This window comes from Agelaius tricolor, unplaced genomic scaffold (assembly GCF_023055355.1).
Source record: "Agelaius tricolor isolate 1412-34295 unplaced genomic scaffold, bAgeTri1.0.p SCAF_8, whole genome shotgun sequence".
Classification (NCBI taxonomy): Eukaryota; Metazoa; Chordata; class Aves; order Passeriformes; family Icteridae; genus Agelaius; species Agelaius tricolor.
In genome coordinates, this window is record NW_027269268.1 from 21,249,876 (window position 1) to 21,277,758 (window position 27,883).

General features: G+C 40.7%; 1 protein-coding gene across 8 annotated transcripts in view; it reads left to right on the plus strand.

Moving 5' to 3' along the window:
• The window catches only part of TMEM131L (transmembrane 131 like), an 84,348-nt gene that overhangs the window by 23,834 nt on the left and 32,631 nt on the right, over positions 1–27,883 (plus strand). For 7 of the 8 annotated variants that reach the window (XR_011679951.1, XM_071431918.1, XM_071431914.1 and 4 more), the window contains 6 exons: positions 15,086–15,157; positions 16,073–16,196; positions 17,263–17,379; positions 19,406–19,516; positions 25,307–25,384; positions 27,265–27,418. Coding sequence is in view for 7 of the 8 variants with exons in the window: in XM_071431914.1 (XP_071288015.1) it covers positions 15,086–15,157; positions 16,073–16,196; positions 17,263–17,379; positions 19,406–19,516; positions 25,307–25,384; positions 27,265–27,418 (656 nt within the window). In the remaining variant the exon portion in view is untranslated. Of the gene's footprint in view, positions 1–15,085; positions 15,158–16,072; positions 16,197–17,262; positions 17,380–19,405; positions 19,517–25,306; positions 25,385–26,810; positions 26,975–27,264; positions 27,419–27,883 lie in introns of those variants that run through there. The other variant, XM_071431919.1, reaches the window with a different exon arrangement.

The window sequence follows — 27,883 nt, forward strand, 5'->3', positions numbered from 1 at the left end:
GAACAAAGCAAGGCAAAAAGCCATGCCCCGGTAAAAACACTAAGTGAACAAAGATACTGGCAGGTAGGGAGCAAATGAGAGCTTGCTCATTTCAAGTGATTGGCAAAACTGATAAGGGACAACAGCAGATTTCAATCTTTACAATGAAGGGAAAGATACACAATAACAAAAGGGAAGTGAAATGAGAGAAAGGAGGGAGTGACTGATTCATAACTGCGTGCACCTTGGGTAACCACCACCTCCGTTCACGTCAAATGATTTTAAGGGTCTCTGCAAAACAGAAACAAGTCTCTTGACTGTGGCTGGCAGATGTGTGCAACAGTCCTGCTGCACTCTGACTTGGTGTCAGCTATTATGCAGTCAGTCAGGCCTCACTAGTGACATTGTAGGTTACCTCTCAGATTTTGCCTTCATAAATATAAGTTGCGTAGTCCTATCGATTGCAGTTGTGGTTACCATTTTAAAGTTAAGCTGTCTGCACGTCAATAAATGTACAACAGTAAAGACCTGAACACAGAGATGATAAGTACACTACCATGTATAAGAAAAAATTGTGTAATTCCTGGTTTGTTTTGTTGTTGTTGTTTTTTTTTTTAATGAAACTAGAAGAACAAGAAGCAATGTGCTGTCTTTGGCAAGCGAGCAGCCCTGTAATATATTGTAGAATAAGTTTTGCAGTTCCTTACTGTGTTGTGGGTTTAACATGGCTGCTCAGTTTTTGTGCCTGCCTGCTGGTGCTGTGGGCCATGTACATCTCTGGTTTGTGTCTAAATCTTGATTCCTGGCAACTGAAGAAGGGCAGAGAGCTGAAGGGCCTGTACTTGACCGACTCCTTGACCCGTGCTTTACATGCTTTGTTGCTATTAACTGCCTTTCTTCAATAGCTATTGTCTGATTTCTGTCCTGGTGTGTTCTGTCTTTCATTGGAGGCCTTTGCTGCAAGCCTGCTGCCTGCAGCTCGTGAGGTGCCTGCTGCCTGCTTAGGTATTTCTGTGGCCCATGGCTGACCCAGTTTCTGCAGCGTTTAAACTGCCCTTTTCAAAAGGGGACATTTCTGGCCTTTGTGAGCATTCTCAGTGTTGCTGGGATAATGTGGCTGATCCCGCAGATGCGGGTAGTCGCTTTAAAACAAACACACACCCCTGCCCTGGTCCCCATGCTTTCAGTCTTGCTTGGATTTTTTTTCTCTCCTTGTAAATAAAAACAATTATTCATGCTTTCTGGTCATTGAAGCGATGGGCTGTGTTTTGTTGTTTCTGAAGCAATCACTGAAACGTTTGCTGTGCAGGGAGGGCAGGGCAGTGCCCAGCCATACAGAGTGTATGCTTCCAGATTTTAAGATGAGGACCTTTGCCTTTGTACCCAAGCTGAAGAAGCTTGTTTGGGACTTGGAAAACTTCTGGTTGTCCCATATCATCCGTGACTTTCCCATGCTGCCTGACTTGGAGGTTAAGCCGTTCTGGGTGCGCATACTGGTTTGGGGACAATGACACTTGGCTTGAACAAGCAGATCTTCTTTATTTTCCCTTTACCCACTGAAAGCTTGCAAGCTGTGAAAGGGTTAGATCAAATGTTGAAAACGTGACTTTGTGGTAACTGCAAATCCACATTACCTACTGCTGGCCATGGTTTGGGGCAGCACCTTAAGTTTCTTTATTTCCTCTGTATTTTTGCCATATTTGTGCCAAAAGCCACATCTTCCATTTTGACATGATTGACGATCTGCCTTACATAGCCATGTTGCTCCTTTTTTAGTGTAAATTATTGCCATTGAGTGACAGAAGAAGCCTCTTCAGAGGCTGGATGCACTTTGTTGATCTTTGTCTTGCTCTTGTGTGTCCATCCACGTATCCAAATGCTCCAATAAGAAGGGGCACAGTGCTGTGTGTGAGTCCTGATCCTCAGTCCACCTCAGCTGCTCCTCTGCTGATGAGAAGCCTCTCTGGCTTCAGTGGGACCTTCGTGTGGGTTCCCATGCGGGACCATGGCATTAATTTGCTTATCTTGAAGAGCAAGAAGTGTTGAGAGATGAATGGCCAAGACCAGTTAAATACACCTTTGCGTTGCAGACGGATCTTTTTCGTGTCTGGAGGAGCTTTTCCTCTTGTGGGCAGCTTGAGAAACCCCATGTTTCTTCTGCATGCAGAAGCAAAGTGCATCCTTTTCCTGCAGTAGAGGCAGATGTCTGGTTAGAGGCTTGTCAAGAAACTAAAAATAGCTTTAGTAATGCTTTGCCTTTGGTTTCACAGGTGAACATTTCCAGTTGGTGAACTCTGATTAGCCTCCTAGCTTTGAAATAAAGGACGAAATGCAAGAGTCTAGGGGAGGTAGAGTTTTAATATTGTACTTGATTGCAAGTACATTTTTTAGAGGGTATAAAATAATCAAAAGCTGACTTCCTGCTGTTTTTTTCTGCTAATTTTCCTCTTTTTCCTTTCCTCAGAGCTATCCTGCTGAAGGAAACAAATGTTAACTTGTGGACTTTAGGTGCCCCTTGCTGGAATTCAGAGCCATAACATACCTGAGGTTTCTTTGGTGGTAGACATTTTGTTAATAAACCTGTGAAGCAGGCTGTGTTTCATATGGTTCTGTGTTGTATAATAGCAGAATGCTGCAGCATTTTGTACATCAGAAGAAATTGGCTGAGAGCATGTGCTGTGCATTGGCTTCAACAGATCCCAGATGTTTTGTAAGGACCCAGTGGTTTCTGTGATAAGTGTTGCAACTACTAATCCTGGTAATGCCAATTTTTTTGTTGTTGTTTTTTTGCCAGTTTGAATTTTCTGGTATAAATTTTTTCATATCTGAGTGTTTCCTTTAACAGCGTAATCTAGTGAACCATAAATAGACAGTAGTACTTAGGAGTAGGTCAAAAACATACTGTGAGCATGCTTGTTTTTATTAATAGCACTAAGTCATGGAGCTGTCTTTCCATTTTGCACACCCCAAACCAGAGTGATGAGTGACACAAGACAGGAGAGCTCAGCAAGCTGCACTTTTCAAAAGGGGCAACCTGGGAAATTTTGCAGGCTGTCTGCAGTGGTGTCCTGTCACCTTGGGGGTTTACAGGCTTTAGGTGAAAAAGTAGCAATGATCTGACACTGTGCAGGATTCCCCTTTCTTTGTCTGATTGCAGGAGGGGATGTAGTTTGAAGTATAACCAGAGTTTTGTATGGGAGGCTGGAAGAGAAAAGCTCTTTGTTTGGGAGTAGGTTTATATGACTGTGCTATTGAAGCATAGAGATGATGAAAATGCACAGTGCTATCAGTTAATAAATGCCAGTGAGCAATAAAAAGTCTGCATTTTTTATTGCTATTTTTAAGAGGTTCTTCATAAGGTTCTGTATTTTGTGTCCTATCTAAAAAAAATTCCACACATCACATATGGCATAGATTCAATGAATTAGTGCCCCAGAACAGAAAGCTTTACCAAAGGATGCTGAAACATTTGGAGGGGGCCTAAAGAGGATGTAGCACATCCTGACTGGGAGGGGCGGAAAACAAGAACAAGAGAGTGATGCTCTTGTGAGAGTGTTGGTGGTTTGGGGTTGAAGCTACTTTTTCACTGTTGATATTTGGCTAGTGACTTTAACTTTTCATCCTGAAGATTGGTAGTGGCCCCTGGAGTGTGAGGGAGCAGCTTAGTTTCCTTGGCGTGCATAGGATGTCTGTGTGACCACAGCTTCCCCCTGCAGCACCACACTTACAGTACCTTACAGAAAAGTGTAGCCTTGCTTCTTCTCCATATATTTTTATTTGCATCATATTTTCACATTCATATAGTACAGCTTGTGAAAATGCTTTTCAATTACATGAGAAACTGTGTATTTTTTAGGAAACTTATGTAGTTTAAATTTGTGGCAACAAGTTTGAAGCATTTGGAGATGCTTCAGAAAGTCTTGTATGAAGTTCCATCTGCTAGAGGAGATAATTAAGTTTTTAATAAATTTGGCAATCAATAGTGGCAATAACTTCTGTCCTTATGAAACTGAAACATAGCCCTGAGAAAGCTCGTCTTGGTCTATTACTCAAGCAAGTGGTTTGGTAAAAGGATTTTGCAAGTGGTGCATGGTTTTAAGGTTTTGAGGGACTTCCCCAGCATGTTATCAGTTTGTAAAATAAATTACTGCCAGTAGAGTGAAACTGTATATTGGAGTGTTTGCTTTTTTTACATTTGTAGCATTTAAGGCTGCCTTTTAAAGTGCTTGGAGATAAGTTGTACAGTTTTCCATACTGAGCTCATTTTGGTTGTCTGTCTTCATATGCTGGCTTAAACAAGGCATGGTATTGAATGCTCATGGGTAAATTGCTATTCTTAAAGGTTGATGCTCAAAGATTATACTTTGTTTTTAAAAATTTGGGCTGAAATTCACAAAAGAGGAAAAAATGCAAAGTCCAGATTGATGCTTTCCACTATTGGGGTACTTTTGTAGCTTTGAGATGTGATCTTAGTGACTTTTCTGTAACTTCTTTTGAGGGAAAAGATGTGCACTGTCCAGATCAATGGGAATAAATTAAAAGCAGAAGTTGCTACTTTTTAAAGTCCTAAGTCTGAATTTTCTTGTGTTTGCTTAGTTTCCTTTTTAGGTAGCATTCTTTTTTACTTTTCCCAGGGAGGAGCAAGGCACAGGGAAGGATCGTGGGATTTTCAGCACTTAATGGGTTCAGTGTAAAGGTTTCCTATGGGCTGTTGAGATCCAGCAGGCAAACACATGCTGTCCTACAGGCCTTTCCTTATAAAAAAGAAACTAAAAGGCTTGGATTAATGTAGAAACAGCAAAAGGCAGCTCCCGTAGGAAGATTATCACTCTTAATTACTGTAGGAAGATTATCACTTCTTAATTATTAAGCAGGTCAAGCTTATCAGTGACCACAGAGCTCTTTCATGCATTTTGCTGAACTGCTGTAACTTAAAATGGTTTCTGTAAAGATAGAAATTTTTGGCTGTGCTTGATGTAGAAAAAGGAAATGGTTGGGTGCAGTGAAATTTGACAAGAATGTGACTTCCTATTGCTGTGAGCTTTGCAGCCCCACAGTGCTTCCTGTCGATGCATCCTTCTTTTCTCAAGGCAAGAGCCAGATTCTCAGAGCTGGAGGAAAACTAGTTTCCCTGGCATGTGGAAATGAAACACTTGAAGGAAGAAGGGTTGCTACTTACTTGACAGAAGCTGGCCCTTTGCTCTTCAGCATGGGGAGAGTTTTTGAGTAAAACTGGGAGTGCTTGATGAAATGAATTTTTATTTTTACTGTTAAAAACAGAATTGCAGTTGGTATGTTTAAAAAGGTGAGGTCACTTGGATCCCTTCCTTCTCTACTGGTAATTGTTCTGTAGGCATGCTGCAGGAAAAGCAAATAGGTTCATTGTTACTTTTGTGGGAATTAATTTAATTGAGTGAGGCAGGTGTGATAGAAATTGTTTCTTCTGAAATACCTGCCTCTTGTTTTGTTCAGTTTGTAGTTATGTTAATACCAGCCTGTGCTTGAAAACTGCCCTTCCCACTAAAATTTTCTGCTGTCATTTTGCCATTGCAATGACAGAAATAAAGGCTTTGCTACCTAGTAAGTAAAAATAATTGTGTTCTTCTTAGGTAAAAGGCAGGTGGGTTTGTGGCATATCTCCTGACTTTTTAAAAGTTCTTTTATCCTGCCTCTTTCATGGGGCTGTGCTGTGAATTTTGACTGCTTTCAATAAAAGGCTTTGAAAACTGTGGGTAGGGAACAGTCATTTAAATTTCATGGTATTTCAGCTCAAGGCTTGCATTAGTGCTTTGGTTTTAGCGAGAAGGCAGCATGGTGACACTGTGGAAGCCTTTTCTCTAGGTACTTCCCCATGCACCCTTTCTCTGGGGTTCGTGGTTTCAAAGTGTCTGAAAAAGGCTCTGAGCAGCACATCTCACTTGAAAATGTTTTATTTTCAGTTCAGAGATGCTGGGCAGGAGTGTGGCTGGAGGACCTGATCTTTCAGAGATGTGGAGACTGATAGCTTCTCTTGTAGGGGTTTTGAGTTTTGTGAGAGTTCGGCAGTATTCTGCAAAAAGCAGCCATTTCTGTACATGATTTAATAGGCCAGGGTGCTTGGCAGCTTTGGCAGCTTTGGCTGCCCTTATTCATTGTAGTTAATCGAGTAAGGTGGGCAAAAATTAACATCTCAGCAATTATTTGTGATCTTAGTGGCAGTTTTTGAAGAACAAACCTGTGTTATGTAGGCAGTCTAAATGTTCTGAGGAATTTTTTTTGAGGGTTTGGCAACTAGAGGGTAAGCAAATTATGCAAAGAAGTGAATTTGGCTAAAAAAATTTTGATGTTTAAAAAGGAAAAAAAATTAGCATGAGCTGCTTTTGTGATTTTTGGTTTTATTTTGCAAACTCATGGGCTAGAAGCAGTCTTCAAAGAGACATGAAAATGCAATAATTTCATAAAACCTCCTAAGTCCAGGACCTGGTAAATACAAAACATCAAGAATACCAAGGCTCCTGATGGAGCAAAACTGTGTGTTTGTGTTGGGCAAGTGGCTCTTTTAATTTGTTCTTGGGAAGAACTTAAAAAAAGAAAAGAGTAAATTGTATAGTTTCTGCAGTTTTAATTTTAATGGAAGATTGATGATTTCTTTGAAAAAGATAAATTGTAGCGAAGCTTATAAAAGAGAAAAGGAAGCTAAAGATTTTATTTGAGAGCAGTTATCAGAGTTTACCTCGTGAAATATTGCAGAATGTAAATGCAGTTGTTGAATTATAAGAAGCCAAAAATAAAATGAAGGTGGATGTTCTGCCTGGCAGGATATTTGGGATTTGCTGGCAGCAGTAGAGGTGCTTCAGAGGAAAATGTGTTTGGTGTGCATTTTGAACTAGTGGGCCCTGGACAGTCATCCAAAACAAGTAGCTTAGTTGCTGTCTGTCCAAGATGCCTAAAATGTACGTGGTCCCCCTGGAACATCGCTAGTGAGTTGCTTGAAATTTGGGTGAGTAAAGGATTTCAAAGAAGCGGTTTCAGAAAATAATTTCAAATGAATTCAAGTAATTGTGAATTAAGGTCTTAATTTACTACAGATTTCAGTTATTTCAGAAGTTGGAGATTGATTTATGGTAGGGAGTAATTCCGTTTTGTTAAACACTCTTTATTGTGCTGCTCCTGCTCCTAAAATGCCAACCACAGGTGCAGCTGGGGAAGAAAGCCTTTTCTTTTCACCAAGATGTTCTCTGTAGCACTTTGTCCCTCACTGATCATCATCTCCCCTCGATTTCTTTACCAGTCTTAATCTCAGTTTTATTGTGGTCTGCATTTAAATTCTTTGGAGCTGGTTGTGAGGGTAGAGAGAAAAGCCAAGGTTTTTTAATCTGTGTCCTTCCATTTACACCCCATTGAGAAATGTGGCTTTAAGGCCTATCAGACCCAGTCAGCATGGGTTTAGGAGGGGTAGGTCATGTTTGACCAACCTGGTCACCTTTTATGACCAGGTAACCCGCCTAGTGGATGCAGGGAAGGCTGTAGATGTTGTTTATTTGGATTTCAGCAAGGCCTTTGACACTGTCTCCCACAGCACACTCCAGACAAGCTGGCAGCCCATGGCTTGGACAGGAGCACTCTGTGCTGGGTTAGGAACTGCCTGGATGGCCAGGCCCAGAGAGTGGTGGTGAACAGTGCTGCATCCAGCTGGTGGCCAGTCACCAGTGGTGTCCCTCAGGGGTCTGTGCTGGGGCCAGTTCTGTTCAATATTTTTATTGATGACATGGATGAGGGTTTAGAGTCTTTCATTAGCAAATTTGCAGATGACACTAAGCTGGGAGCATGCGTCAATCCGTTAGAGGGACGGAGGGCTTTGCAGAGGGACTTGGAATGGTTGGATGGATGGGCAGAATCTAATGGGATGAAGTTCAGTAAGTCCAAGTGCCGAGTGCTGCACTTTGGCCACAATAACCCCCTGCAATGTCACAGGCTGGGGACGGTGTGGCTGGACAGTGCTCAGGAGGAAAGGGACCTGGGCGTGCTGGTTGGCAGCCAGCTGAACATGAGCCAGCAGTGCGCCCAGGTGGCCAAGAAGGCCAATGGCATCCTGGCTAGTATCAGGAATAGTGTGGCCAGCAGGAGCAGGGAGGTCACTCTTCCCCTGTACTGGGCACTGGTGAGGCCACACCTTGAATATTGCATCCAGTTCTGGCCCCTCAGTTTGGGAGGGACGTTGAGATGCTTGAGCGTGTCCAAAGGAGAGCAACAAGGCTGGTGAGGGGCTTGGAACACAACCCGTATGAAGAACAACTGAGGGAGCTGGGCTTGTTCAGCCTGGAGAAAAGGAGACTCAGAGGTGACCTTATCACTCTCTTCAGCTTCCTGAAGGGTGACTGGGGGTCAGTCTCTTTCTCTGGGCAAGAACAGACAGAACAAGAGGACACAGTCTCAAGCTGCGCCAAGGGAGATACAGGGTAGAATTAAGGAGGAAGTTTTTCACAGAAAGAGTGGTCAAATACTGGAATCATCTACCCAGGGAGGTGGTGGAGTCACCATCCCTCGATGTGTTTAAAAAAATACTGGATGTGGCACTTGGTGCCATGATCTAGTTGAGGTGTTAGAACATGGGTTGGACTTGATGATCTTAAAGGTCTCTTCCAACCTAGAAATTCTGTGATTCTGTGGGTGAGATACTCTTTGAGTTTGATCATTGCAGTTTTTGTTGTTTTGTACTGAATGAAACTGAAGCACTGCTGGCATAGGTAAATGCTGTGCAAATGGTTTGTGTAAATGCTATTGCAGAACTTGGTAGAAAAGGGGAGGACCACAGGCAGTGAGAGGAGAGAAGGTTGCCCAGGAAGGTGACCCATGGCTGTGGAAACACGAGGGCCAGAGTATGGAGCAGAGCAGGTGGCTGGAGCAGAGCAATGCATGAGGGACCAGGGGGAAGTATAGAAGTAGTAACAAAATGGTTTCTGCTTTACACAGGCTAGGTTTACCTGCCGCTTTACTTCACTGCCTTTGTAAATAAGTTATCAGCTCATTGAAACTTTTGTGGGCAGGTCTTAGCTATATGTTGCTTTTCCAACTTCAGTAGTTTAAGAAATAAGAAAGAAAATGTTTATAGACTTGCCTTCCTCCTTAAATTATGCCATAAATTATGGGATTTGTTTTTAGAGAGCTTGTCTCATCCATTTCACTGGTTTCTTCTGGTTTAGCTGTCCTTGCCTATTTTCCTGTAGCACAAACATGCAAAGCAGCAGGTATGCATGCACATGTTAGTTGCCAGGTAACACTGTTTTGGCCTTTCCTGCTTTCCACAGTCTGGGATTCAGTCCTTGATGTACGTAGTGTGCTTCAGAGGAAATAAAGGCAACCATCCTTCTTACAGAATTATAGAATGGACCAGAAGGGACCTCAGTCTAGTTCAAATACCCCTGCTGTGGCAGGGACACTTCCACTAGACTGGATTGCTCAGAGCCCCTGTCCAGCCTGGCTTTGAACACTTCCAGGGACTGGGCACCCACAACTTCCCCTGGGCAATGTGTTGCAGTGCCTCATTACCCTCGCAGTAAAAAAAAAATTTCTTCCAGAAGAAGCACAGCTCTCTGGTAAAGCATGTAAGTGAATTCCTAATGATGGGTTACAAATCCCAAGCATTCAGAAGCAGTGAGTCAGGCCTCCCTCTCTTCCTAAAAAAATGCGGTGCTAAAAATAAGGGAGCCTTTGGAACCTCTAGGTCTCCAGGGTTCAAAATTCTCATTTGTGTTCTTTTACGTTTTGGTCATTCTTTTTCTTTAAAAAGTAAAAAAAAAATAATCTAGAAAGACTGAATGATTCATGTATTGTCACAGGTTGGTACAGGGCTTCAGGAGAAGTCCCATAAGTCTCTGGAGGTGAGGGTGGCAAGTGTCACTGCTCTTCTCCAGGTGCCAAAGCCCCACAGGGACACACCATGTATAGCTTGCACATGAGCAGTGCAGGGTTATTGCAAGCTGGACAATTTCCTGGTTTCTGAGGACTCTTTCTGTCTCTTGGAAGGAAGGTAAGGTTACAAAAAAGTCATAATTTAAAAACTGTTCCTGTTTCTGGTTTTGGCAGAGTTGCCTTGATAGTAAACTCAAACTTTAATTTTGTATTTCCAAACAATTTCATGATCTCTTTCAAAGGCACTGTGTATCTTTCAGGAGCTGCACTTTAATGTTCCTAATACTAGTTGCTGCTTTTATTGCCTTTGGTAAAGGAGAAGTTGAGAGAAGAGAGGGACTAGGGATATGATGAACCAAAGCTTTGTATTAGCTCTGCATAAGACTTTGATTCAGCTGCTTTTTCTATTTCTATATCTATTACCCCTTAATTACCTCTTTTCATTTGTCAGAATAATTTCTTTGCATCAGCTGCAATCAGCATGATTAAAAGTATCTGTGTTTGATTGTTTCCCTATGTGTTCCATTCTGTGTTTTCTTTATCAGGTGTAGTTTAGAGGAATGAATCTAAAATTAGTCAGTAAAGAGAGGTTTTATTTCATTTTCTCTATTTCAGCTTGCATAAAAAAAGTACTTTCCTGTACAATACATACACGCTTTCACATCTCAAAACCTCATCTTGTGGGTTCATTAACGTGACTGCACTGGTCATGTAAAGTGCTAAAATGCTCAACATAAGTAAAATTTTACTTTTATCAATATACTGAGAAATGAAACAGTACTGCCTAAACAAATACACTCAAAAAGGACCTGTTGTATGTTCAAGAATCCAGTCCTTTTTGCCTGCTGCTTCCAAGAAACCCCTGCAGCCATAAAGCAAAAGACCTGACAATAAAATGCCTTTCCCTGACTTGCTTTTTTAAGCATGTGCTGTGAAGAAAGCATACAAAAAGGAAGGAAGAAGAAGAAAGGGAACCAAGTAGCATTTGTGATTATTTTCAACTACAGAGGCTATCTGAATCATCAGTTATTATGCATGCTAAGATAGTATGAAGTAATCAATTCAAGCGAAGAATTAAAGATACAAGGAAGACATAAAAGAGCTAATAGAAGAAAAAGCAACATTGGGATAAATGTCCTTCCAGGAAATGTCCTTCACTTCTGGTCAAATGCAGCTTATTCTGCAGATTGAGTGTTTTATGTGTATAATCAGATGAATTAACTCAGTTTTAAAATTTCATTAAAAAAAAGGCAAAACAAACAAAAACCCCCAATGCAATCTCCAGCAATTTATTCAGGATGGATATGCTCTTTGTTTGGATTTTTAGGGGAAATATTTCTCTTGTGATTTTGATCAGTGAAGTAGGAACAAATCTCCTGTGAAAAAAGATCTGTTTCTGTTGGAAAGCATAAGGCTTTTGCTTATTTCAAACAAATGTTTGCAATATACATTGCATAAAAATATTAGGGTTTGGTACTGTAAATACTGATCTGGTTGTTTACCTATATTTACTTTATACATCACAGCCTAACTGAAAGAACTGAAAGAAGCAAGGGCAAAACAATATCAATGCTGTATTTAACAGTGCTCTCAGCATCCCTGTATTAGCATCTCTTTTTGTTAGTCCAACACCAACAGGACACCAAAATGTTCTTTGCTGAAGCAGGAAACATTGTGAAAGGCTGGACCTTCTCCATATTCAATCACCTCTGGGGCTTCTTAGTGGAGGGAATATGGTAGCTTAACATTTTACAGCTCATGCACCTTTTTAAAAACAACAAAAAAATTCCCCCAAAAGTGCTGCCCTAGAGTTACATGTTCCTCTGCTTGCACAAGCAATTAATGGTGCTTGCATTCCTCCATCCTGCTCTTCTCCCCTGGTCTCACCCCTCTTCCTTACCCTACCTCCCCTCCAGCCCACTTTTTTCAGCTCCACATCCACCTTTCTCCCCAATTCCTAATGGTTCTGTGCATGTTTGGGATTTGTTTCTCTCTCCTGGGTGTTTTCTGCAAGCAAGGGTGATGAGCTGAAGTTTTCATGGGCTCACCCTCAACTTTCCTGCCAGAACCTGTCTCCAGATCCTCCTGTTGCTCTGGGTGACCATGTGGTGCCCTCCCCAATTTTTCTTATTCTTTCTTCCTGGCAATGGATGGTTCAGGGTGTCAGGGTTTTAAATATATCGTGTGGATGGGAGAGGAGGAAGGGCATTGAATTGTTGGGCTGGGAATTGATAACAGCACCATTTAAACTAGGATTTTGATGCATACTGAGTGTTCAAAGTAATTGCCAAGAATTTCCTTCCCCTCTTCTCTTTCTTTCTCCTCCAGTTCACTTGTGCTTAAAAGTATCCTCTGAAATTGAACTGCTCTATCAAAATCTGCCATTCAGAAGATGCTGTTCAACTGGTCTGCCAAAAAAAGAGATGCCATGGAGCATGGGGACCAGCTTTGTTAGATGGCATCCTGAATGAGATGCTAGCACACATTAAAAGCACCGAAAGAGTAAAACCTGGAAACCAGGCCTTTTCTGTTGTGAAGAGGCCTGTTTCTCCACACTTCTTGTTGTTTCAAGATTTCCATTCTTAGGCAGATATTTCTGTCTTTCCCAAGCCTGTGACATTCTCATGAAAGGATCCATGTACTTTTTTTGGACATGTCATCTGTAGCTAAAAGAGCAATTTAGGGCATAATTTGAGGTGAATCTATTGCTGAGATGATGTTCTTAGAGAAAAAAGTAGGTTTTTTTTGTTAGAAGTGACTTCAAATTTTAAATGTCTAAGTAAATTGCCTTGGTGTTTATTTCAGTGTCAGATTCCCCACAGAGCTCTGAATTGTATTTTGAGCATGGGGATGCAGAATGGTGTTCTGCCAGCTTCCAGCTGCCTTTTAGAGACAGAAACTGGAGAAGTGCACTTCTAATGTAGATGGGCCTGTCTCTTTCTCTGTACGGTGGTGCACTTCAAAGCATGTCCTAGTTGTTTGATTGTCATGAGCAGAATGTTCTCCTGCCTGTTCCCATTATTCCAGCCTGTCATCTTTTCCCTTGAGGGGAAAAAACCCAACCCAAAGCAGTGATAGTTCTCTTTCCACCAGTTCTGTTGTCTTTCTGTTGAAGAAACTCAGCTCTCAGGTTATGTTTTGGCACTGCTTTGGGGCCACTGATAAGTGGTGCAGCTGCCCTGGAGCTGGACGGTGGGCTGGGTGATGGGCATGGTGCCACAGGAATGTGGCTGTTCTGCTTTCTGGGCCAGGCTGGAGCTTGAAGTGACTTGGCAGCTTTTGTAGGGTGCAAAGCAGAAGCTGGATGTCTTGTAATCACAGGACCATTCCTGGTCAAGCGGTGTGCAGGGATGCTCCAGAGTTATCTCCGTGCTCAGGAGCCTGCTCAGAACCTGCACAGGTCATTAACTGAGTCTTGGCTTCAGCCATGCAAGGTCCAGGCTGCCATCTCCAGAAGGAATAAATGGCACCCCTGGGATCCTCCTGCTGCTACTCTTATAGGGCTTTTCCCATTTTTTGACTAGTAGAGGGTTGGCTGAACAGCAATACAGTACATTTTTAAGAGCCAGTGCTACAGCATGGCCATGTTCACCTAGACCAAATTAAGTGCAGTCTCCTACATCCACTGCTGCATTTGCACCCAGCTGGTGCATTTGGTACTTATTGCAAAGAGCAAGAATTGAGAGGAAAAGAGCTGATGCTGCTAGAATTTCTCAGAAGGAGGACAAGTCTTGGAGAGCTATTGCCAATTACATGAATAGGCAGAGAGAAGCACTCAACTTCTTGCTGTTGTCAGGAAAGATTTTTCTGGTGAGAAGAGGTATTTCAGCAGTACCTGTAAGATGTTGTGGTGAGGTTCAAGGTCATATTGTAGTACATTAACCAGTGGCTTAAATTTTATTCTGCTGTTCATGTGTATGCATACAATAAAAGGATTTGAGGGCCTTTAAGAAACATGTCTTCCTCAAATATCTGTGGCTTTTACTACAGTAGTAATTTTAATTTGTATGTGTTACAACAGTACTCAGACTTAACTTCTGGGTATGTACCTGAGGCTGAATTTTGGAAGGGGAAGAAGGTGCTGGTTGTTGCAGTGTTTCTAGGAATGGAGCAAGAGTGGGATGCTGCAGAGACAAGGTGGTTGGAAGGAGGCTGTCACTAGCAGCTCCTCAGGAATGCTACTTGGATATATTGCATTCTGCCCGCTACAGTAGTGAGAGAATTCTCTCCATCCTATGATTCTATGTTTTTATAAAAGTTGTGGGTTTTCATAATAATAAGTATTATTTTTCCTGACTAGTAATAAATTATGACGTCTGTTGCTTTGGAATATCAAAGCAGGATTTTGTACACAGTAAGAGATATTAAAGGTGTAATGTCACAGAACTACATTTTATAATTGGGAACCAATTGACTGTACTACCACAGCTGGATACCTAATGAGACCACAGTCCATCTCTCCCTTTGACTCATCCTTGCTAGGATGCTTATTAGCATCATCCAGTAAAGATTAAACTGGTTCTGGCTATTCAACATGCAGACTACTTCTGGGGAAGCTTTTAACAGGGTGGCACTGGGTATGCAGATAAAATAAACAAAAAACAAGCCTAGCATTTATCACTGTGGTTTTTGGGACTTGTGGAAGACAAATTGTAATTGAGAAAATGGTGAAGATATCATGGAATTTCTATGTTACAGGATATTGAGTAATGTAGAAATAAGCTAAAAATGTCCTAGAACTGATAGGAACTTTACTGTGAGTTTTTGTAGGGCAAAGGAAAGATGATGATATATGTGCTTCACAGTATTTTTTATTCTGTTCTGCATAGAAGAAGCAAGCTGCCTTTTACATTACAGTCACAGCTATATAAGCACTTCTTTTATCTCTGCTTTTGCCCAAGCTTCTATTTACTTCTCTACCTCTACATCTCTCAGGTGTGCTTGTGCCAGTGCTTCCATAGATATTTAATTGGCGAGTAATCTGCTCCATGCTGACGTAATTTTCATTCCTCAGGACTCTTCCCAGTTGTTTTCCCTCTGCAGTCCACTGCACAGCCCCATAAACAGGTGTGCCAGCATGACTGTGGAGACCTGTGCAAGGAAGGAAGCTTCAGAATAGAAGGAGTTAAGAGCCTGCAATGTATCTTCCTTCCCTGCAGATTGTAGCTTCATGCCCACTAAATATTAATTGTGGCTTCTTTTCCCTTTTTTTCAGCTTCTCAGCAAAAATGCCTCCAAATGGGAAGGCCTTACATTTTCACCCATCAGTTCTGCATTTTGGAATGCAGTGAGTATCTTACATGACTGTTATTTTGGTTAATAATGAAGTGTGGAGGAACAGCTACACTGGGCTCCATTTGGGTAAAAAGCATTAGCTGGGATCATGCCACTATCTGAAAAACAGAGAAGTAGTAAGTAATTGCCACAGAGCTGGAAGTGCATTTCTTGCCTTGCAGTGTTTTGTGAGTTAAAATCAACATAGTTCTGAGAAGGAGGAAAAGATAATTGGGAATATAATACATTCTGGGTGTACATTTCAGGTGATTCTGCATGGATGTCAAATAATTGCTTCATGCTGGTTGTTCATTTTTGAAAGATTGCCTTTCTAGTGGAGGAAGCGCTTGTTGTTTCCCTCTTAATTCTGATAACAAAATCCAGAGTCCCAAGCAAAACATACTGGTAGAATAAATGAGGTTTTTCTTAGTTCTTTTTTAAGAAAACTTTAAAAATTGTTCTTAAGTGGTAATGAAACTTTGATCTCTCAGTAACTAAAAAGAAACACATTCTCCTTGTGAGTTAAAGGAATATTTCAGAGGATGCACTGGAGGAATGTCTAAGATGTTGGGGTTAAGGGTGTACTAGCTAAAGCAAAAGCCTCAAGAGAATCATTGCTTTAGCTGACAAAACAAGACTTCAGTTATTTAAATCTTTTTATCCAAAACTTTGTGCTTTTTAAGGTTTTTTTAGTTTTTTTTTTAAACTCCTAGTTACTCCAGTGAGTTTTGGCCAAGTGTACCGCACATCCCAGTGTTACATATTTGCCTTTGTATACTAAAGGCAAAATTTGTTTGGTGTGTTTCCAAAGATAAATTACAAGTAGGTAACTGTTGCAGATGAACATGTTTTAGGGTAATTTGTGTTGTTTTTTTCATTGCTTATAAAGTGAATAATTTATTTGTCTTTTTTTTTTCTCCTGCTTTAGGTTACTGGGGTTACCCAGAGCTAAAATGCTGCATGCCTACAACCCTAGTAGAGATAGAGATGTTGTAGTCAATTCAGTGTTTACAGCTACTAGACAGTTTCATGTGTCTCCCGCTCATAGTCGGGTGAGTGTTGATGTACTTTTGGAAAGTATGTAATGGCCAAGTGCCAAGCCTTCCTGCTTCCTCTGGCATGAGTTCTTCATTCTGTGTTTTTGTGCTTTTTTGTAGGACCTCCAACTCTTTTTCTGTTTTGTTAGTGGTTTTTTTGTTCACTTCTACTTAGACTTGTTTGGGAGAAGCCATCCAAAACCTACAGTAGGAAATGTGTTTGATGGTAACAGAGGAGGAGAAGAATTTTTCAGTGTTAGAGAGGCTGTTTAAATCACATTCTGCTTTAAGCAGCATTATGCAGTAATCCACAGGCATGTGGGTGTTCTACAGCCCTGAATTTTCAGTCTTTTCAATGGTCTTGCATATTCGTCAGAAAAACCTGCAGTGAAATGTTTTATGTATTTTGTATTGCAGTTATGGGCATAATTGCCTTTATGATCTAAGACCATTATTTTTATGATCTAAGACTCTGATTTTTTTAACAATGTAATGCATGTTACGAATGAATTGCTGTGATCTCAGTTGGACGAAGCCCAGTTTTTATCCTCTGCTAATGTGCAAAGGGGTTTTATTATGTTTTCATCTGATTTTTGCTTTTACTATAGCTGAATGGGTATTAGTGTGCAGACATAAATGTCATTATTATTCCACAGTTACTGAGAGTGTTGCCTAAGTTCATCTTGGCTGATTTGCTTGTGTATCACAGGGGCACTGATTCACTTTGCAATAGCCATCTCTCTCTGTGTGGGGAGGGTCTCTGTGCACTCACAGGCTGTCCATGCTGCAGGATTAGTATCTTATCCAAAAAGAAGCCTTGGCTGGTGAGGCCCCATGCTAGCTGAGAAACTCCAGCCATAACTTGGCAAGCTGCTGTGTGATCTCAGCTCTTTGTAGTGAGAGTTGAGAGTTGTGCACAGATGAAACTTCTCAGTGCTGAGGTTCTGCTTAGAACCTTAGTGGGATTGACAGATGGGGATGTACATGTGGAAGTGTCCTCTGGCCCTGTGACTGAGTGGGGAGTTGTGTGATCACTGGCACCAAGCAAGCAAGCAAGCAAGCTTCTTTGTGCTCTCTGCAGGTGATTCCAGCCATGGGAAAGATGTCTTTCAGAGTACTCTTCCTGCCCACAGAAGAAGGCAGTATTGAAAGCTCATTATTTATAAATACCTCATCTCATGGAGTTCTTTCATATCAGGTAACTGCTCTTATTCTTCATATCAGGGAACTGCTCTTATTTTTAGCTTGGGCTTTGGATTTTCTTGTGTTTTAAAAATTGGTTTTCATAATTTTAGGGACTTTGAAAGTTAATTGAATTCCTGATACAGATCAGGTGGGGTAATGTTCCCAATTCATCCCTTTTACCAGATTGTGGTAGTGTCATGATCACATACATGTATGTGGTTAAACTTACTGCTGTTAGTGGGGCTAGTTGTGGTGGTAAAACCAAGTGTATTTGTATGTGTGTACTTCAAAGATCATGGTCTAATGAGTTTCATATATTAGTGTAGTCTAGACTGCGCTGTGCTGGAATGCATTTGTTGGGAAAAACCCACTAGGAATTATTTAAGGTGGTTTTCAGCTACTCTGCAGGATTTTATGTAAACACATTGGGGATGTAGCACAGGGTTAGAGGTTTAGGCCCATAAAACTTGAAAGTTGAAGTAATGTTTGTGCCTTAAAGCTGTCTGTTTTCTGAATAACTGGTGAATTTAAGCAGGCCTTTAGCTTTTAAAATTTTTTCTAAGGGACACTATATACTCCAAATTCGTGGATTTTAATATTTTGACAAGAAAAATCTTAACTCTGAATTTAGTGATTTAAAAAGAATGACAGTTTTAATCAATCATCAAACTATTTCATTCCTATAATTTGATCTTGTGCTGGAAAACAAAGCTTCTTAAATAAAAGCTTAGGTAAGTTCAGTTGAAATACTTGGGATTTTAATACAAATGTTGCAGTTATCTAGTATTTATTAGAGGTAATGCCACATTTTGCAGGAACATATCAAGGATGCGGAAAAAGTGCATTGTAGACCGACTGACCTTTTCTTTTTGACATCTCACCCTTCCCTGTGCCCTTAATTTACTGCCCAGTCAGCTCAGCCTTTTATCAAGAAGTTGCAGGGAAGCAGTTGTCAGTGCCGCCTCAAAATCAGTTTGTTTCCTGTTGGACTGCCGCAAAAATCAGTAGCAGGCTGGTTTTCCTGGACATTTTCACCAGCCACCTGAGACACAGGAAGTAGCTGTCCATGTCTTCAGCTCACATTAGGTTTAAGAGTTTCAAAAGGAGGCATGACTTGAGTGTTTTGATGCACAGTTACAGTGCTCTTGAGAGCCCCAAAGCCTTGAAATACCTGATGTTTCTAATGCATTTGTTCAAGAGTATGTTCAGAAGAATCACCCAAATGGAGACAAGGCACCACTGTATTATAAATACCTCAATTAAAAAGAAAAAAAGGCATATTCCCTTTGTTTTGGTATTTTCTATCTGTAGTTAGAGATCTTCAGTGAGCATAGAATGCATTTTGTTATCCTCTTAATTAAAAATACGTGGATTTTTCCTCTTAAAAAACATCAAATATATGCATACAAGTGAAAAGCCCAAAGTAATTTTAGTTAGCCTCTGATGATCCCCTGCCTCCTTGATTTCTCTTGGCTCCACACCCCTCAGTTATCATGCATCTCCTTGTCAATAAACTAATCTTGGTGGAGCAAAATATAAATGCAGTAGAGCCATCCAAATTACCAAATTACAACTCTTACAATGTTCTGAAAATGGTAGTCTTTAAAAACCAAAATTATGAGAAAATATTTTACTCAATTTTTAAGGCAGAGCCATTGAATTCAATATTCAGTGGGACTAGTAACAAAGTTTTCTCAGAAATTGCCTCTTTCCTAAATGGTGATAGGTGTATTGTAATTGCCTGGAGAATGGTAGGAGAATGTAGATACTTTGTTTTTGAGATAACCTGATGCTCTGCTGGTGAATACTTTCTTTGTCTTTGTAATAGTGCCTGAATGAGTGATGATTCTTAAGTGCAATTTATGTCTATGGTAATTTTTTACATTGGAACTTTATGTTTATTGTCCTTTAAAAGAATTTAATGTGAAAAACTGATCTGTTTTTGGGAAGATTGTTGTTATTAGCAATGTAGTTTTGGAAGCTGCTGTTAAAACTGAAATTCTAGATATTGATGTAATGACCTTTTTTTTTAATACCAGCTTTTTGGAACAGGAAGTCTGATGTCTCCTCCAGAAGAACCTAAAGTGCAGCTAGCAAATGCCTACTTACTGCTTCCACAGATTCAGAGCATCCAGGCATCACACACACTGGTACAGTATACATTTTGAGGGGAGAAACCTAAGTCTGTTTAACCACAAAACATTTTTGACCTCAGGTTGTGAGGATGCAAGGAACATTAGCAAAAAATCCAAGTACCAGTGACTGCAGGAGAGAAATTGCAAGATGCAGGGTTATGTGATCAGCTGCTCTTATGAGACAGTCTCTGGCATTTAAACTATTCACACTTGTTCTTCTTCATGCCCCTGTGGTGGGGTACCCTCTAAACTGTGCTGGCAAAACTATTTGTGAGGCTCTGCTCTGACTGAACTGGAGAATTGGTCTGCCCTAAGCAAAAAAAATAAACTTTATACCATAAAATTGAGAAGGGTGGGAAGCTGTATTGGTTTGTTCTGTTTTTTACTTCGGGCCAGTTCCCCATGTGAGTTTCCAGCAGGGTTGCACCAACAATTAGCCACAGTTAAAAAGCATGGTGTGCTGCAAGGATGAGGCTGGGAGCTGGGAGTCAGGCTGCAGCATCCCCTCCTGCCCCTGTCAGTGCTGAAGATACCAGCTTTGCTTACTGGGAGCAAAGCAGCTCTGGAGAACACAGCCAGCTGAATTTATGAGATGTAAATACTGGAGCTGAAAGAAATTTAATGATTTCTGTCATTTGCTTGCAGTTGCAGATATTTTCATAGTCTTCCAGTCCACACAGAACCTCTCAAGTGAATAACTAATCTGAAAAACTGATCTTTCAGATTTCCTGTTGTATTATACACAGACATTGTTTTTCCAAAAACATACTTAGAATACCTTAGCATGTAACAAAATGTAATATTTTATCTACATGTAAGCTGCGTTAATTGCCTTTGTGATGCCTTCTGTTCTGAGAAAAATTACCAGCATAGATTGTATTTTTCAATCTGCTGTGTATATCTTAGGTCAATCTTACCTCTATCCAATGTTAGTGCACAGTTTCCTTCTCTCCCTTTTTTTTTCCTCCATACCAGTCTCTTCCCTGTAATCACACAGTTGCACTTGCTTGTGGACAAACAAAGACAGACTCTTGGAAAGGAAGCAAAAATCTTCAGGTTTTATAATTTGGGGTGCTAGAGGTAGAACTGAGAAGGGGTTTTTTTGATGCTGTTAATGTCTGCATCTTCATATCTAGCTCAATGGGTTGTTTTCAGGTAGAATCTGAAAGTTGCATACATGCTTTTTTACAGTTCATTCTGAATTTCTGAGTGGAGGAGCATTGGGTTACATTTGACATTTTCTTCACTGTAGAATGACAAACATTATCCTATGTTTTATTTGTATGGAGTACAAGTTTGAGGTCATGTTTAGCAGTGCAGCATGGTATCACCTGGCACTAATCTTGTAGGACATGTTGTGGGAGAGAACATTGACTCAATTCTCCAAGCTCTGGGTGTAGTTTTTCTGTGCTGTGTTGTAATTAAGGTAACACTCTTCACTGCATGTTATCAATTTGAGCAGCAGTGGGATGGGCTCCTCAGCTGTTGAAGAGTATAGATCTAAATATTGGATAGGAGTTTATGGTTTGAGTTTGGGTTCCTCTCAGAAGAATGTTTCTCTACAGCTAGCTGTCCTCTCCAGGAGTGCCTTCTTCAATTCATCTCCCTTACATTCTGATCCAGATCTCATTTAAAAAATGGTATCATTATGTTTTGTCCAGTTTATATTTTAAGCTCAGAAGATATAAAAGGGAAGAGAGGTTGATGAGGTTTGAGTGAGTGACTACACAAGGGCAAGCTGAAGGATACATAACTATTACACATAGAATGGAGTCTTGTAGTGAAAAAGCATTTAAAACAAACCAGTCATACTCAGTCATATGCACATTTCTTTTCCCCTGTTTATTTTTAGCTGACATAAAATATCTATTTTAATAAATTCAGGATAGCATTAGCCTCATTTGCACATCCCTTTTCACCTTGGGATGATTGAGTTCTAACCTTGTGTGAGAGCTTTTAGTTTGAAACATGGAAGGTGTCCTTACCTCTGAAGTCCACCTATACTGCTTGGAAACCTCAGACAGAGAGCTCCATGCTGTGTGTCTATTTTTTGCCTTCTATTTTAAGGTGATTGTGTTTAAATTGTTCAGTAATAATGACATCCTTGGTCATCAAGGCCAAAAAATCTTTGACATCATTTAATCCCATTATGTGCTAGGTAAAGTGACTTACCAGTATTGCTGGAGGCCTTGTTACCCCAAATACTTACTTTGATGGTTGGAAACCTACACCTGACTTCCAATTTAAATTGCTTTGTGGCCATTTTATATATTGAGATGCACATTTAATTTATGTAACTTATCCTGCTTCTGACACTTAGAATTGTTTGTAGGTGGCATCGGAACTTTCACTTTGTCAAGCTGAAGTGTCCATGCTCTGTAGTACCTTTGGTAATGGGCTGTCCATTTCTTCACCAAATTGACCACCCCTTTTGTAGCTTCTTCAATTTGAAACAATTTATTTTGAAGGTCAAGGCCAGAATTGTAAATAGGGGGTATGGGTAAAATTCTGCCACTGTAGGCTATTTGTGTTGGAAATATAACATATACCTGGGAATTATAGATGGAAGTTTACGGTAATGTTTCCATGCGACAGGTTTGTGTTTGAATTTTTTGTTGAAAATGAACTCCCATGGATTTTGTGTGTTGTCTTTATCTTTTAATGGGCAAAGCACAAAGGCCTTTCTTTTTTCTTCTTCGTCCCCACGTGTTTTTTAGCAGAAACTTTTGTGCTTGATAAGAAAAGAAAAAAGCAAACTTGCCTTTCTTACTGTTGAATGTCTTCATCTTTCTGTTACCCTTTTCAACATTTCAGCTTTTGAAGGGTTGGGATTGGCATGCTCTGCCTGTCCTCCTGGATCCCAGGATTTCTGGGTTTGTGGCTCACTTGTTGGGAGGAAGAAGAGCAGTGTCCCACACTGTGAATCTGTTATACATCCACGTGGCCACTCAGCAGTGGCTAGTTACCGCTAAGCCGTAACAGATGGTGCAGCCCATATAGGTCATCTTTGTTTACCCAGCTTCTGGGTGTAGTCTTTGCTATAGTTGCCTGGGTTTTGGCATTGTTTAGTATTTGGACAGCACTAAGAGGGCAGCTACATCACTGCCTGGCTGTGTTCAGGATGGTGGAAATGTCAGAGGAGGAGAGGCGTGCAGGGTGGAAAGTCTTATCGTAGGAGACACACGGATACCGCTTTGCTGACTGCCCAGAGGAGTTCAAAGTTTATGAACTGACAGCTTGGGAAATACTGCAAGTACTGGCAGAAATGTAACACTCCTTAAGCTATGTTTTGCTCTGGTGGGCAGAGGATCATAGAAGCAAACGTGTCCAAGTGTGGTGCTTGGGTGTGGAGAGGGAAGGAAGGAAGACAGTAGGGCTTTCTTGGTGTGCTATCCTGATAACTGCCTGCAAAAAACTGATGAAACTCTGCTGAATCATTATTGCAGGGACAGCTTATTAACACCATTCAGAGTAGAAATACCACTTTAGGGCCAGGGATTGTCCAGGACAGGAACTTTAAGGGATCAGCCTACCGGAAGAAGAGGAGGCTTGTTCAGTGAGTGTTGTTCTTTTTCAATGATACTGTAGGCAAACTCCAGGAAGTGATTTGAACTCTACAGTCCTGGTAATGATGCAAGAATATATCCAAAAATCTTTGAGACCATTTGTGTGGTTTCTATCAGTTGTCTTTGTTCATATAGGATTTGTGGGTGCTGAGTGTGTGTGTACATTCAAGTACACATGCCCGAGTACCTAATACAAAATAGAGGCACCAGGTAATTAAGTGGCAATGCTTTGCAGAGCTCTCTCTGAGATTTCCCTGCTGTGCCTCTCCTTTTTAATTTGCCTCTGGTACAAACACTGGCTGTGTAACTCAGCTCTCTGCTCTGATTCATTAGCAGTGATGTTTACAGTATAAATGGAGTGATTGCACTGCTGGGAGATGGTCCTGGATTTGTCTGTTTGGAAACTCTGCCTCTGACAGTGTCTCCTTCTCAGATGCATTATCTTCTCTTTAGGGTTAACTCAGAGCCATCCTGCTGGCGTTTGGCTGTAAGATATTGGGCATATCAGTTATGCATTATTGTTTGCCTTAGAGAAATGCAAATCCATTTCCTGTTCTGAAGATAGCCTCACAAAGAAATAAAAAATTCCCCTAGAAAACAGATCAACAGCAAATACACCCCAGTAGCATTTTTTTCCCCCTCTGTACATTTGAAGCTTCAATTTTAAGGACAGCAGTTCCCATGTTAGATCTATGTCAGGTCAAGAAAAACAAAGACTGGAAAAATACGATGTAGCTGATTTTTTTAATATAGATATAGGGTCTTAAGTTACTTTAAATGACAGTGGCATTGATTATGTGCTAACAAATCCTTATTTTAGGACCATGAAAGCAGTAGTGTTTTTCAAAGAAGCACTGAAAAGGGAACTCTAAGCATCAGGTTTTATCTGATCAGAAAATGACCTCCAAAGTTGTAATCTTACTGCCTTGTTAAAACTCCACTAGCAGCCATGTGCTTGTGGCTTTTTTTTTCCTGCTCTCACAATTTGATACAGACAAAAACACCTGTAAAAAAAGAAAAGACTTTGCAGGGGTTTGAGTCCCCCAGAAAGCTGTGCTGGGGACAGTGTTTGAGTTGCCACTAACCACCTTTACAGGGGCTACGTCGCCCTCTTGTGTGAAGCCTCAGTCATTTTGGTATGAAATCCTGTTGAATTGGGAATGCAAATATTGGCTTCCTTTTGGCAGTGCTTTTATAAAACTGGACCCCATGAAATGCCACACATGTGCTAAATCTCTCTACTCATCTGCCCCTGCCTGTCCTATTTTTCCTGTACTAAAAAGGTATGAAATAGGGCACTAGATACCTTCAAAAGTTTCTTCGGTTTTGCTTTTCAGCATCAAATTATTGAAATTGTTTAAAGTCAATTTCATCAACACCTTCAAAAACCTGAACCTGCAGATACCCTACTCAGATATATCAGTATCACAAGAGAAACAGAGGGTGGGGGTTCCACATTAACCTCAAAATTAGCATGACGTTTGGCTGTAAGACAGGCACTGACAGAGTGACAGGTCTGCCATTCTGATTCTGGCTTTCTTTGTTGTTTTGTTTTTTGAAAAATTTAATTCAGAATCGAGATATACTGGCTGTGCAGCTTGTGCCAGTAATTTGGCAGTGCAGATTTCCAGATAGCTTTCATGAACTATACTTGGCTTTGTTAGTGCTGTCACCCCATTAGATTTATGAGTGCTTTACAAACTGCCTCAGTCAATGTCATCTTTTATTTTCTTTTCTTTTCCTATTCTAGTGAATAAAAAGGCAAAACAAGTATTTTCTGTCTGTCCATTTTGGCATGAAGCCTATGTATCAGACCATGTCCAAGAAGCATTATGTCCTTGGCCTAGATACTGTATTTCAGTACCCAATCAGCAAAGAAAATACACAGAAAACAAGGAAACAAGCTTTTATATTGCACACAAAGGCCCTGTTGAATGCAGTTTTTTTGGCATAAGAAAATTTGTAAGAGTTCTCATGCAGATGCTGTATAAATATTTAATAATCATGTGTAATAATAGTTTGATAAGTAGGTAGATATTGGTGGAGTCCTGAGATTCAGAGACTGATTACTGAACTACTGTACAGAGTAATTGTATTCATTAAAAAAATTCCTTACATTGCTATGTTACATATGTGAGGAAGCAGTCCTATTATCTTTATAAATTATGGTATGTGAATTGGATTTGTATAACATTTGAAGCAATGTGTTTGATGTTTTCTTCACTTCTCTTTCTTACAGACAGAAACTATGAATGCTAGTCTATTACAGGTTCACCTTGAATGCAGTTTACCTAATGACACATATCAGCAAGTTAAGGTATGTTTTATTATTGTTGTATATCTATGTAAGTCTTCTTATTTTAAGCCTAGCTTAGAGGGACACTTTCCACAGCTGTAGAAGTTTTAGCAAAAATGCAGTTTTCAGTGTCTCAGTTTAAACGGGAATTGTGCTTTTATAAAATTGTGTCCTCTGATACAAATTAAGTGTCACACATTTCACACTAAAATTCTTAAAAGAGAAGGAGATGAAAAATGATACCCACCACCCCATAAACCTCACATGAAAACAAACCAAAACTACTCCAGCAGGCTAAGCATTCTGATGTGTAGGTGTTGTACTGCTGACATGGGGCACAAAAATTATTAGATTTCTGTAATTTCTTTTCTCCAGAAACTTTTCACGAGTGTCTGGTTCACAGGGAGAAGTGATCAGTGAGCTGAGAGGCTGAAGCCTGGGCTGTTTCTCAGGGGGGCATGAGGGCAGCTGGGCAGAGCTGAGGAGGGGCTAGTGTGTTAGCAGAGTGTGTTAGCCTCTCCAAAAGCACTGAGCCCTCAGGAGAGGAGGTTATGTCCTTGTCCTGGGCGGTGCCACCCGGGTTCTCCTCCCATCTCTGGGTGTCCTTACAGGATGGGTGGGTACTGCTCAGTGCCCATGCCGTGGGTGAGGAGCTGGCCCGCACTGTGGCCAGTGGCACCTCGTTCCCCAGGAGCAATGAGGAAATTTGTAAGAGTTTGAGCAATGAGGCCCAGGCTCCATGTCTGTATTCCTGTGTGGATCACGTGTTGCACATGGCGGCCTTCCTGAGCCGCTTCGCTTCCCCGTTTGGTTCTTGCGGAGCGCAGTGCATTGAGGGGCTTGAGGTGCACCTGAGCATTGGAGGCTCTGGAGTGCAGCTTCCTGCCCTCTGGTCTGAGCTTCCCTAGGGCACACCACGCCTGTGCTCCAGTCTCCATGGCAGCCCTTCTTCTGCTCCTGGCAGCCATTTCAAGTGCTGGGGGTCTCTGATGCTGTGTGAGCTGTGATCCCATCCTCAGGCACTTCCCCACCTCTGCTGTACTTGCTTGTGCCACTTGAAATCTCAAGAGCTGGAAGTGTTCTGCTGCACTTCTGAGAGCACTTCCCGTGCCAGTTTTCTCCTCCTAATCCTCCATCCTGAGCAAATTAGTCCTCCTTTAGTGACATTTGTCATTTGAGTTTAGTGATCTTTGTGGTTTGATGCAGGACTAATTAATGTTGTTCACTGTTGGTTGTCTAGTTCTATTTTGCTTTGTTTGCTTTAATTATTTTTGCAAAATGGTGTCTGTGTCTTTGTAGTTGCTATGACTTAGCTGTGTTAACAGCAGCCACTACTTACAGACAGAAATAAAATCCTATTTGTATTTTTCTGAAGTATTCTAGCCAGACAACAGTGTTTTCTATTAAGGATTGTACATGTATGTTTGTTTTTTTAAAATTACTTCAGTGAGAAATGGAGACAAAAGCACAGGATTTGGAAAAATTAACTATAAACAGACCAGTGAACATGAACTGTCTTCCTACCATTAAGACACATGCATCAGTCTGTTTATGGCACATTTTATTGAAGGCAGAGGATTTAACAAAGGAAACTGTTTTACAGTCCCTGAGGTGAGACTGACTAAGACAGTTTATAAATTTGCATTCTCTCAAGGTTCAGTGTCTTTTTTAGTTGTTTTTGTCTTTGTTTTTGCTGTGCTCTCTGTACCTGGACTGTGTTTGGTTTCTGCTGAGATTTTAGCCAAGGTCCTAATTACTTTTGTTTTGCTAGCACTTTGGTGCTGGAAACCTTGTCTCTTAGATAATAGCTCTGATTGATTTCTCAAAGTTCATTAGTGTAATGAATTTTTTCTATTCTGTCCCCCATCACACACACACCATATCCCTTTGTCTCACTCCAGAGTTGCTGTTTTATGTCTGATGACCCAATGCTGCTAGAAATGAGCTTAACAGTAAGAGTGGAAAATGCCCAGCAAGATTTTGTGGAGCACAGACGATACTTACTGGAGAATCTTTTGATAGTTTATGTAGCAATGGAAAGAACAAAGACCTCAGGTAAGTCCTAAATCTACCTGTTAAGTGTAATTCAACTTGGTTTTATACATCATTTGTAATTTGACATCCTAAATTGAATCAAATTCAGTGACAGCTTAATTTCACAAGTAAGGGAAACCAAGTAAGTTCAGTTAAACACAGCTAGCAGAGAATTTGTGTCAGGCAGAGTTATCATAAACAGTTTTCTTCATGAAGGTAACAATTGTAAAGTTGTAAACTAGATCTCTTTCATTCTTCAGTCCCCCATGCCTAAATAGTGTGGAAAGATAACATGGTCCTTTTAATTCTATAACTGCATTTCTGGTTTCCTATTAATTAAATTGACCATAATGGGATTGTGAAGGCAGAGTGGTTTATATGGTACTGGGGATAGTGGCCATTATGGAAAGTAGGGTAATGAGGTAATACAGATGTGCATCATTTGTTCTTGTAAGCTAGAATTCCACAGGCAAAACAATCAACTCC